General features: G+C 41.3%; 1 protein-coding gene and 1 pseudogene across 1 annotated transcript in view; one reads left to right on the top strand and one right to left on the bottom strand.

The window, feature by feature from the left end:
- The window catches only part of MYO9A (myosin IXA), a 349,884-nt gene that overhangs the window by 251,534 nt on the left and 85,576 nt on the right, over positions 1 to 12,774 (top strand). The window contains exon 25 of the mRNA XM_015560068.1: positions 8,885 to 8,984. Coding sequence (XP_015415554.1) covers positions 8,885 to 8,984 — 100 coding nt within the window. The remainder of the gene's footprint in view (positions 1 to 8,884; positions 8,985 to 12,774) is intronic.
- Positions 5,729 to 6,182, bottom strand: LOC107182134 (annotated as a pseudogene).

Raw genomic sequence — 12,774 nt, 5'->3', positions numbered from 1 at the left:
CTGCAGTTTGTTAGGTAATGATCAGATTGCAAAGGGCCAGGCCTTTCATATGCAAAAGCCTCCTGCAGGGCTTGGGCAGGGAAGGGTCCCAGGGGATCAACAGGGTGGAGTGAGCAGTATGGGTGCTTTCAGTCCTGCCCTCAGAGGCCCTGGCAATCGCTGCTAGCACCTCGGAGAGAAAGCTGTCCTCGAGTTCCGACCAATCCCAGACAGTCCAATTTCTACCGTATGAGTCTGGGTCCCCAGAGACTCACCTGGAACTGGAGCTCAGAGCTTGAGACTCCCTCCCAATTGAAAAAGACAGCCATGACCTCAGCCGCCAGCCTGCTCCGCAAGCGCCTTTGTACCTCTGTATTTTACTTTCACACTGCACCTCCTCTGAGTCTCGGTATGCTTTTCTCTTTCCTTCTAGTTGTAGAATTTCCACTCAGCCAGCCTTCCTGTGGTTCTGGATGATGTCCGTTCCGTCTTTTAGTTGTATTTTTGAAGTGGTTGTGCAAGGCAGCAACCTCCGGTGTTTACCTATGCCACCATCTCGGTTTCTCTGATCTTTTGTATTGTTTTTTTAGACACCGTAGTTTATTTACTCTCTGATCTTTATTATTTCCTTCCTTTTACTTTCTCTGGGCTTTTCATATTGTTCTAGTTCTAGTTCTTTTAGGTGTAAGGTGAGATTGTATATTTCAGATTTTTCTTGCTTTTTGAGGTAGGCCTGTTATGCAGTGAACTTCCCTCTCAGGACTGCTTTCTGTGCATCCCGTAGATTTTCGGTTATTGTGTGTTCATTTTCATTCATTTCCAAGTAATTTTTTATTTCCTTGATCTCCTTGGTAACCCATTGATTGTGTAAAAGCATGCTGTTTAGCCTCCATGTGCTGGAATGATTTTGAGTGTTTTCATTTTAGTTGATTTCTAGTGTCATGCCATTGTGATCCTGGAAGATGCTTAATATGATTTCAGTTTTCATGAATTCGTTAAGATTTCTCTTATGTCCTAACATGTGGACTTTTTTTGAGAATGTTCTATGAGCACTTAAAGAATGTATACTCTCCTGCTTTGGGATGAAGTGTTCTCTAAATATCAGTTAAATCCATCTGATCCAGTGTCATTTAAGGCCGCAATTTCCTTGTTGATTATTTGTCTAGAAGATCTATCCATTGATGATAGTGGGTTGTTAAAGTCCCTTGCTGTGACTGTATTACTGCCAATTTCTACCTTAAAGTCCACCAAAAGTTTTATATGTGCGCTCCTATATTGAGTGTATATATGTTTACAAGGGTTATGGCCTCTTGTTGCATCAATTCCTTTAGTATTGAGTAGTGGCCTTCTTTGTCCCTGTTATGGCCTTTATTTTGTAGTGTATTTTATCAGATATAAGTATTTCTACTCCAATTTTTTTTTCATTTCCACTTGCATGGAATATTTTTTTCCCATCCCTTCACTTCCTGTCTGTATGTTTTGTTCTGAGGTGGGTGTCTTGTGGACAGAATATATATAGGTCATGTTTTCTTATCCATTTTACTACCCTATGTCTTTTGATTGGAGTAAGTAGTCTGTTTACATTTTAGGTTCTTATTGATAGGTACTTATTCATTGCCATTTTTTTCCTTTATACCCATGTACCTCTCTTTATATTTTGTCTTCTTTTTATTTTATTTTTTTAAATATATTTTATTGATTTTTTACAGAGAGGAAGGGAGAGAGATAGAGAGTCATAAACATCGATGAGAGAGAAACATCGATCAGCTGCCTCCTGCACATCTCCTACTGGGGATGTGCCTGCAACCCAGGTACATGCCCTTGACCGGAATCGAACCTGGGACCTTTCAGTCCGCAAACCAATGCTCTATCCACTGAGCCAAACCGGTTTCGGCTGTCTTCTTTTTAAAGCAGTCTGTTAACATAAAAAAAAATAATTCAAACCTGTGAAGAATTTTTGTGAGTTTATTTGAGCCAATCTGTCGACAGTTGTCAGGAAACAGAACCTCAACGAATTGAGATAATGCTTTGGAGAATAGCAGGTTACATCTATATTTATATATTGCAATCAAAGGAGGGACAAAGATGGGTTACATGAGATCCATTAGTGACAGACTAGAAAGGCAGGAGAAAGCAAATCGTGGAAACCCTGGGATTGGATAAAAAGTAAAATGGTAGACACATACTTAGGTGGGTGTAGGAACAATTAACATGATAACAATGAAGGAATTTGTGGTATCTGTCTTGGTGCCCAGCCACATTAGATTGTGCTGCAAGGGGTCCAGAAAAAGTGAAGTTACAAGTTACCTAGACATTTCAAGGTTATGTTATAGCTGCAAAAGGTTATATGGATATTAAAGGTTGACCTTGTCAGTGAAGATACTGGCCTAGGATGTAACTACCCATCATAACTGCTTTTAGTTGAAGTTTAATTTCAGACCATCCTTTGTAGGTTACTTTAGGTCTCTGAGTTTGCAAGACCACCATGCAGGCCTCCCCTGAGCTTGTCAGGTTAGCATGTGGCCCCTTTTGTCCACACATCCCCCTTTTGGTTATAAATCAGTCCAAAGGATACATTGATGACCAATCTTTTGGTTGGATAATGGAGTCCCACGGTGCTAGGAAGGCTTATTCCTAGGATGTCTCAGTGTCAGCATGTCTTGCTGAATAGGGGGGAACACTGTGGATGGGGCAAGACCATAACCTTAGATGGCATTTAAGGTCAAATTGTTATTATTCAAAAAGGGCAGGTAAATGGGAGGCAGTCAGATCCTATATGTCCTTGTTAAAAAGTATTCTGGATCATTTCTAATTTTTGAGTCACTATGATCCAAGTCTTTTTTGCTGTTTGTCAAGTTTTGTTTTTCTGCATATAGTATAACATTTACATACCAGGAAAAAAAGTAACAACAATAAACCAGTAACACTGGTTAGAAACAGAAAATGTCTAATATTAGACAAGGAAGGATCTGAGGGGAAATAAGTATCTGCTATTATCCAGAAGTTCCAATTTTTCTTCTGGGCAATTAATTTCACCTATTCCTATATTTAGACAGTATTCATCTAAAATATTCATCTAGATTAGATCTATATATAATTCTACCAGGGGAATTATTAGGGAGGTGTTCTTAGAGAGGTTTGTCCAAGGTAGATCCTTTATAATAGATACTAGAGGCCCAGCACACAAAATTCGTGTGCAGGTATGGTCCCTAGGCCTGGCCTATGATCAGGGCCATCTTCCCCAGCTGCCCACAGCTGGCCCCGCCCCCCACCGCCACCCTCCCCCGGTTCCCCTTTTGCCATAGGGCAGTGGTCGGCAAACTGCAGCTCGTGAGCCACATGCAGCACTTTGGCCCCTTGAGTGTGGCCACAAAGTTTCAATCGCACTGTACATGTGTTCCCGCATGTGGTATTTTGTGGAAGAGCCACTCAAAGGGCTGCAGTTTGCTGACCACTGCCATAGGGTGATCAGTGCCTCATGGTCGGGGGAAGGGACTGAGAGGTCAGCTGTTATTGCCCTCTTGCTGGCCCAGTCCCTGCTGCGGGTTTCCCTGTGTGTAGGGGGCGACTGGTGGGGCGGGGTGCCTTGGTCTGGCACTGTCCACATCCTCCATCACCCACCCCCGTTCCCCATTCGCCATCAAGTGATTGAAGCCTGCCGGCTGGGGAAAGGAACCAAGAGGTGGTCAGTGCACCTCATAGTGACTGGTCCAGCTGTTGGTCTGACCGTTCTGCCTTTAGAGTCAGTATTCATATTTCCCTTTTATTATATAGGATAGAGACCTGGTGCACCGGTGGGGGCCGGCTGGCCAGCCCTGATTGGAGCCCCGGGTCCGGGCAAGAGTTCCCCACTGGGGGTGGGGCCGGCCTGGGCGAGGGGCCATGGGCAGTTTTTAGGTTGGCCACACCCCTATTGGGGTGGGGGACCCCTCCGGGCTGTGGGGCCAGCCTGGGCAAGGGGCTGCAGGCAGTTTGCAGGTCAACCACACCCCCATTGGGGTGGTAGGGTCCTGGCTGGGGGGCAGGGCTGGCCTGGGCGAGGGGCTGCGGAGGGGTTTTGACCAGCTGCCCTGCCCTCAATCAGGTGGGAGAGGCTGATCAGGGGTGGGGCCAGCCAGGGGGAGGGGCTGGGTCCACTGGCCCCAGTGGGCATCATAGTGACCAGTCACCCAGTTATTACGGTGGATGGCTTTTCATATATATACTAGAGGCCTGGTGCACGAAATTCATGCACTGGAGAGGTGTCCCTCAGCCTAGCCTGCACCCTCTCCAATCTGGGACATCCTCTCACAATCTGGGACTGCTGGCTCCTAACCACTCTCCTGTGCCTGCCTGCCTGCCTGATTGCCCCTAACCGCTCCCCTACCAGCCTGATCGATGCCTAGCTGCTCCTCTGCTGGCCCGATCACCCACCTGCCCTCCTCTGCCGGCCTGGTCACCCTCAACTGCCCTCCCCTACCAGCCCAGTTGCCCCCAACTGGCCTCCCCTGCTGGCCTGTTCACTCCCAACTGCCTTCCCCTGCTGGCCTGATTGCCCACAACTGCCCTCTCCTGCTGGCCGTCTTGTGATGACGTGGGGGCAGCCATCTTGTGACAACGTGGGGGAGGCCATCTTGTGATGATGTGAGGGCATGACGGTCACCTAGGCTTTTATTAGTATAGATAGATAGATAGCCTAAAAAATGCACCAAAGCTTATATTGATAGTAGAAGACCACTAGTGTGTGGCCAACAAAACATTAACTTCATTATCATAGGTGATAATCAGAATATCACTGTCTAGTAGGTGGGAAAGATTAGCAGGTACCCAAGTTAAATTTTTCACGTCTAATAGGGAAAGGGGTCTAGGGAGACATATTGTTTCCACTAGGAAACCATAGGAAGATAATGGCAGTATAAAAAAAATTTTATATACATTTAATTAATAACAATTAGGTGATATATGAACAAGGTTGAGCAGCATCAATTTGTGAGTATACAGGCCTTGTTGATGTCTTGGGATGGCTGTCTACTACCTCCGTAGTCAGTGGCTTCTCATCCTTGAGATGAAGGTGTGTGTCAGAGACAGGGGCAAATGTCCATTCATGGTTAGGTACCTGATAAGGTCAGGTCCCTTTAACACTGTTGGAGAGAGTCTTACATTAATGTATTTTCCAATGGACAAAAATCTCCAGGTTGTCGTAGTCTTTGAATCTTTGTCTTCTGTGAAATGAATGTTACTAATTTGTTAGTTCCTATAATGCAGCAGTTCTCAACCTTTGGGGGTCAAACGTCCCTTTCACAGGGGTCACCTAAGACCATCAGAAAACACACATATAATTACATATTGTTTTTGTGATTAATCACTATGCTTTAATTATGTTCAATTTGTAACAATGAAAATACATCCTGCATATCAGATATTTATATTACGATTCATAACAGTAGCAAAATTACAGTTATGAAGTGGCAATGAAAATAATTTTATGGTTGGGGGTCACCACAACATGAGGAACTGTATTAAAGGGTCGCGGCATTAGGAAGGTTGAGAACCACTGCTATAATGAGAATGTCTGCCTTTTAGTTTTCCTTATATTTGGGAAACAAAAGATTTAAAAATCAACAATATTTTAAACAGTCATAAGAATAATTATTCTCAATTCATTTAGTCCCATAGTTATTTTTGTTTATCCTGATTATTTGCCAGTTTTTTTTTTCCTTTAGAAGACAAAAGTACTTGGACATTTTAATGAATTTACCTCCATATAGCTTCAAGCTACCAGGACACAGGCCCCACAACACCCTTAATCTTCTCCTCAGCTCTTCTGCTGAAGAACTTGGCCTTCACAATGACAGGCTGCTTTGGGAGCTTTCCCTTCCCCAGAACTTGGTAGTAGCCCGATCGCACCACATCAATGATAGGAGCAGCTCCAGTCTTGCTTTTGGCAGCATTTACCCGTGTCTGCTCACTGACCCGGGTCCATAGTTTATCCAGGTTGACAGTTGGGCAGAAGCTCTGGTTCCTCTTTAAGTGATAATGCCTCATACCAACTTTTCCAAAGTAACCTGGGTGATATTTGTCAAAGTTGATCCTGTGATGATGCAAGCCACCAGCACTGCCGCCCCCCCCCCCCCCCCCGGGTGCTTCCTGTGCTTGCCGATGTGGCTGTGTCCATGGCTCATGTGGCCCCGAAGTTTTCAGGTCTTCCTCAGTCTGGATGGCATGTCGGTGGCCGAGTTGGAAGAGTTTGCCAGTATTTTTTTTAAATTCATTTATTCCTTGAAGTTCTATAAATCTTCATCCAGTTCAAAGATACAACCTGCTTAGAAGCCTGCAATTTAGAGTAAGTCAGAATCCTCTTCATAGATTTTTCTAAAGATACTAGAGGCCCGGTGCATGAAATTCATGCACAGGTAGGGTCCCTAGGCCTGGCCGGCGATCAGGGCTGATCTGTGGGGTGACTGGTGGGGTGACTGGTGGGGTAATTGGGGCTCCCACTCGCACCCGCCTTGGCTGGCCTGGCGCTGCCTGCTCACCATTCCCCACCACCGCTGCCGGTTGGGGCCTGCAGGCTGGGGCAGCTCCTGCATTGAGCGTCTGCTCCCTGGTGGTCAGTGCATGTCATAGCGACCCATCATTCCACCGGTCATTCTGCTGTTCAGTTGATTTGCATATTAGGCTGTTATTATGTAGGATATTTTGAGATAATGCTTCGGAGAATGCCGGTCTTACATCTATTTTTATACATTGCAATCAAAGGAGGAGACATAGATGGGTTACATGAAATCCATTGGTGATAGATTAGAGAGGCAGGAGAAAGCAAGGGGGAGGGGATCCCCTGGGATTGAATAAAAAGTAAAATGATAGACACATACTTAGGTGGTTGCAGGAACAATTAACATGATAACAATGAAGGAATTTGTGGTATCTGTCCCGGTGCCCAAGCACATTAGACTGTGCCCCAAGAGGTCCAGAAAAAGAGAAGTTACAAGTTACCCAGACATTTCAAGAGTATGTTATTATAGATACAAAAAGACAGATAGGCTCAGTTAAGTTAAAGGTTGAGCTTGTCAGTGAATATACTGGCCTAGGATGTAACTATCCATAACTGCTTTTAGTTAAAGTTTAATTTCAGGTCTCTGAGTTTGCAAGACTGCTATGCAAGCCTTCCCTGAGCTTGTCAGGTTAGCACAGCCGTGGGCAAACTATGGCCTGCGGGTCGGATCCGGCCCGTTTGAAATGAATAAAACTATTGAAAAAAAAGACCGTACCCTTTTATGTAATGATGTTTAGTTTGAATTTATATTAGTTCACACAAAGGGGGGGGGGGGGGTGGCTGGGAAGCTGTTTATTTGGCCTTCAATTTCAAGTGATGACCTTGCTCAATAGAGTAGTCGTGGATTCAGGTCCTTGCTTTTCATTACTTTGAATGCTTCATGCCAGTCCCTTCTGGCCTGAAGTGTTTCTGTTGGAAAGTTAGCTGATGTCCTTACGTGAATGCCCTTGTAGGTAACTTTCTCTTTTGCTGCCTTTAAGATTCTCTCTTTGTCTTTAATGTTTGCCATTTTAATTTTGATGTGTCTTGGGGTGGGTCTCTTTGTGTTCATCTTGATTGGAACTCTCTTGTGCTTCTTGAACTTGTGTAACTTTTTCTTTTACTAGGTTAGGTAAGTTTTCTATCATTATTTCTTCAAATAGGTTTTTTGTTCCTTGCTTACTTCTTCTTCTGGTACCCCTATGATACGGATATTGTTATGTTTCATGTTGTCCCAAAGTTCCCTTAAACTATCCTTGTTTTTTAAAATTCTTTTTCTTTTTATTGTTCTTATTGGTTGTTGTTTTTTTCCTTACACATCACTGATTCAGTCCTCTGCTCCATCCAGCCTACTTTTAATTCCTTATATTTTGATGTCAGATAAGGTATTCTTTCTGGTTCTTTGGGGTTTTTATGTCCTTTTTTTATGCTGATGTAGTAATTCCCACTAAGTTCCTTGTCGTTCCCATTAAGTTCCTTGTAATTCTCACTAAATTCCTTGAGCATCCTTATTCTGAACTCTATGTCTGACAAATTGCTTGCCTCTATTTCATTTAGATCTTTTTCTGGAGAGTCCTTTTTTCTTTCATTTGGGCTTGTTTCTTTGTCTCCCCACTTTAGCTGATTCTTTGTGTTTGTTTCTATGTATTAGATATAGCTGCTATGACTCCCAGGCTTTGTGAGGTGGCCTTAACGCGTTAAGCACCATGTCAATCACCAGTGACTAACATTATACTTTTCGTTTGGACCATGTCAGTCTCTGGCCACCAGCATATTGGTGAAATTGGGTATCGCAGGCTAAATGGAAGGAAAGACAAAACAGGCTTGGCGCTTAACGTGTTAAGTGTCCTGTGGTATCCAGTGGTGCAGTCTCTTTTACCTCCTGAGCTGGATGCTCTAGAAATGTTCCTTTTGTGGGTTCTTTGGGCTCTCTTCTGGTAATTGGGTCTTGATTATTGTTGTCCCCTTTGTGGGTGGAATCTCCCCTAGGCTGACTGACTGTGATGCTCAACCCTGACCACATCATGCAAGCTGTTGTACAGGTGCAGTCTCAAGGTGGTTTTTGCCCTTAGTTGTTTAAAAGTCTCCTCTTCAGCTAGTCTTCAGTTGGCTAATTCAGGGAGAATGTCCCCCAACTTAGTTTTATTCCTACTTTGGTTCTGGGAGGAGGATCGAGAAAGATTCACCTATGCCGCCCCACCTTGAAAAAACCATAAATTCTTGATAATAGTATCAATGTGATAATCAGAAAATTTTTGATATTTTGGGGGGGAATTGAATATGTATGGAGTTTGCTGGAATTCTTCAACCTGGCTGTGGAAGTATATTTTATGCTGTACTTGAAAACTGCTGCCAGGAATTGAAATGTAATCCTGCTTTTTTGTTTCTAAGTGTCAACAGGGAATCCTTAAACAGTGGAAATCCTAAAGTCCATAAACAAGATGAACCAATTTGGAAACCTATGAAGTTAACTGGGCCGGGCCAAAGAGAGGTAAGTATGGAATTTTGCCTATCTATATTTTATGCAAAATCAATGCATGCTATTTTGGAAATTATTATTCTTGTAGACATAGCATCTCATCTACCCATTTAATCTGAAGCGTTTATAGAGATAGAAGCCATGAGTTAAGTTTGTTCTTACTTAGGGAGGTGTACTTTAGGCAGGGAATGGTGTCTACAAACCCAGATGGTATTTACAAAAAAGAAGTTGCTAAGAAAAAGAAGGCAATTTATGCAAGTGATTTTTGTGACTTATTATGGCAGTGGAAGATGACTTCCTTGGCTATGGAGAAGAACAATGTAAATTTAGCTTCCATTCTCATCCTTTGTCCAGAGTAATGTATATGGATTGCTTTTGGTTATCTCTGTCACTTCTAGTGGAAAGTACATTGTGGGTGGAGGGATATTTCAAGAAATTCATGAGCTCTCTGATATCTTTCATTGGCATCATCACAAAAACAAAACAAAACATTGTTGTGTTATTTGTTTTATCATTTGGTCAAGCAGGTTGCCAGACCGGCCCATAAAAAGAAAGCTCGAATGGCGCGGACGCGCTCCGATTTCTTGACTAGAGGTACTTTTGCTGATGGGGAGGGGGATACAGAGGAAGATGATTACGATGACATTGAGCCCCTTCTCTCCCTTGACCAACCTTCTCACTCTGAGCTAGGGCCAGCTCCCATCCTGGGTCAGGCCTCTCACAGTGACTCCGAAATGGTAATTTTATATAAGAAAAATAGGCAACAAGCAAATCTGATGGGCATAGTCTTTGCTAATCTAAAGCTAACCTTCACAGCTTCTTCCCTGTATAATGGTTTGTACATGAGAAACCTCAGTGAACACAGCAAATAAGCTAAACTTTAATAGGACAAAGATAAAAGGCACTTTAGCAGTTTATGTCAAATCATAAATTAGGCAGCATTGTGGTTAACTTAATGTAGGAATGTTCTGTATTATGTCTTGAAAGGTCTGGAACATGGACCCTTAAGTATTTTTTCTGTAACAGGTAAGATGGTAAACATTTTAGACTCTGTGGGTCAAGTAGTCTTTGTTGCAACTACTTAACTCTGCCACCACAGAGTGAAAACAGCCAGAGACAATAAGTTAACAACTGGACGTGGCTATGTTCCAATCAAACTATTTACAAAAACAGCAATGGGCTGTATTTCACCTGTTGGCCATAGTTTGCTGATCCCTCTCTGAGCTAGTGACTTAGGTTATGTGTTAGAGTTAGACAACCAATAGCTTTTAATTAAAATGGTATTCTCTTTTTCTTTTTTGCATTTAAAGTTGCTTTCCCTCCCTAATTTTTTAGTAATAGAAAATAAACATGGATTTTTAAAAATTTTACATAATGAGCAATGCCAAAAATGACTCCCTAGACCAACCTAGCCAAGTAGAGGTTTTGTATGTAATGTAATTGTGTTATAATAAAAAATTATAACATTGGAATTAGGCTTGAATAAAACTGCTTTATTTCAACGAAGAATATAACTTTATCATCAGATCTCAACCGAAATTAGATATATATACACGTCCCCCCCCAAAAAAATATGTAAACACACTAACAGCTGTAAGTTCAATTTTGAAAATGAAATGTATTTTAATAAACACTGCTTTTATAATTATTTAAAGTATGTGTATATATTTTGGGTGGACACCCTATAGTTGGGCAAGTGTGAATATATTTGTGCATATAAAGTGTTAATTTTGGAATTGACCTGGAAAATACACAATAAAAGGACCCTGTATGTCTGTTATGTACTAAAACATTACACTGGTAAACGTGGAGTGATATGCAGATTATTACCATGCGTATCCTTAATTAAGTTGGATCTCATTCTTTTTTATGGGAGGAAAATTTTAGAGTGGTCTTCTTTTGACTCATTAAATATTTTATCTTTGAACTGTTTTAAGCTGTTTGTGCCAGAGATCGAGTTTATTAAAATGTTTGCTAATTTCCAGAATATTCTCATTATCTTTTGTTGTAGATAGACCCAGTTTTAAAATGACAGTACTGACATTCTAAGAAAGAAAAAACAACACAGAAAAATGCACTATCAATTCTCTAATTAGACAAATGATTCATTACACTGAGCCAAACTGTAGGATTGTAAATGATTGAAACAGTTTGTATATCACTAATATATATAATTTAGAGCCAAACCCCTCTCTTTAGGTACAATAAAATAACTCCATTTTGGAGGTGCCTTGTTTTTTAGTTATAAATAGCACGACATACTCTTTTATGATTATTAGTTAAAGATGAATTATGTAATGAAGCAAACTAATTTTATTGAAAAGTACTACCTACATATTTTTTTTACTGTGAATAGGGAGCATGCTTAATTTATTCTCTAAAACCTAAATAAATATTTTATTTGTGGAAGAACTTATCATTTGTAATTGCTGCTTTGTTCCTGAGAGTTTCCTTTGTTACAAACCTTAGTTTCTTTGGTGATAGAATTCTTTCTTACTAAGAACTCTACTGAGATGAACCAGGAAGTTGGGCTTTCTGCTTGGAGCATTCAGCCCCTTTAAGGGTTCTAGCTGGTAGCCTCTGCCAATGATTCTGTTCACCTGCTTGACGGTCACTGCATGCCAGTAGTTATAGAACACCCTCTGCAGTATGTTAGTCACCTCTCCAGCTTTCTCACTGCCCTTCTGTTTCATTGCTATTTTAGGAACAAGTGGTGGTGGTTGCTTCTGGTGGATACTTGCATGAAGAAGCTTTGCTTTCTAGAATATGCTGATAGATATTTGGTGGGGTGAGGGGTGGGAAGGGTAGGGACAGTTTTAAAGTGTTTCTGTTTATCTTGAAAATATGCCATGTTCTAATGTTATCTGATATTGTGAAGATGAAGACTAATTGTTTCTAAATGGAATCTACTGAATTTTCAAAATTGATATATCTTTAGGATTTTAAATGGGCTTTATTCTATGGCACATAGATTTTTAAAAACATCATGGTTTTGTAGTTTTTTTTACTAGACAAAATGATCCTATCACTGACTTTTGCTAGAATGTGTGTCAGTTCTATCTTGGTAGAAGCCATCTATCCCTTCCAGTTGTGAAACATCTAATGGGATAAAGGCAGCTTATTAATGAATTACATAAAGGGAATTTGATAAGTATTACCTCCTAAGTTGATGAATTGTTGCTCATCAGTTGTTAACCAGTTGTGGAGGAGCGGAAACAAGAATAGTAGTTTCCCTCCTTAAGACTTTGGTGTGTGTGTGTTTTTTTAATTCCTACTTATAACTCTGCCATTTGAATAATTGTTTAGTCTATGTATGCTGCTCTCACTTAGTTCTTATACCCACTATATTGGCTTTACCCAAGAAGAATGACACATTTTGCAAAGCAGTATTTTTAAGGTGGTTTTTGTATAGGATTCTAGTCTCTCAATCTTCTGAATGATGAGTTAAGTAAAATAATTTCTATCCCTTATTCATAGGATTGGTATAGGTAACATTACAGTTTTCTCTGTATAGTTTCTTCTATTCTCCAGAGTTAAACCAATCATTTCTATGGGTATGACTGCAAAATAGCACTCCAGAATTTGTCTTTTTTATCTCCAGTATGATAAAACTAAATTTCTCACCACCCCCCAACTGCTATCGCTTCTTATATTCTTTTTTTAATATATTTTTTATTGATTAAGATATTACATATGTGTCCTTGTCCCCATGTTACCCTCTACCCCCCCTGCTCATGCCCGCCTATATGCCTGCATGTAAGTCCTTTGGTTGATCTTTCACCCTTACCCCCACCCTCCCCTA

Source organism: Myotis davidii, unplaced genomic scaffold, assembly GCF_000327345.1.
Source record: "Myotis davidii unplaced genomic scaffold, ASM32734v1 scaffold734, whole genome shotgun sequence".
Taxonomy (NCBI): domain Eukaryota; kingdom Metazoa; phylum Chordata; class Mammalia; order Chiroptera; family Vespertilionidae; genus Myotis; species Myotis davidii.
The sequence above is the reverse complement of the archived record's forward strand: the minus strand, read 5'-3'. Positions and strand labels throughout refer to the sequence as shown.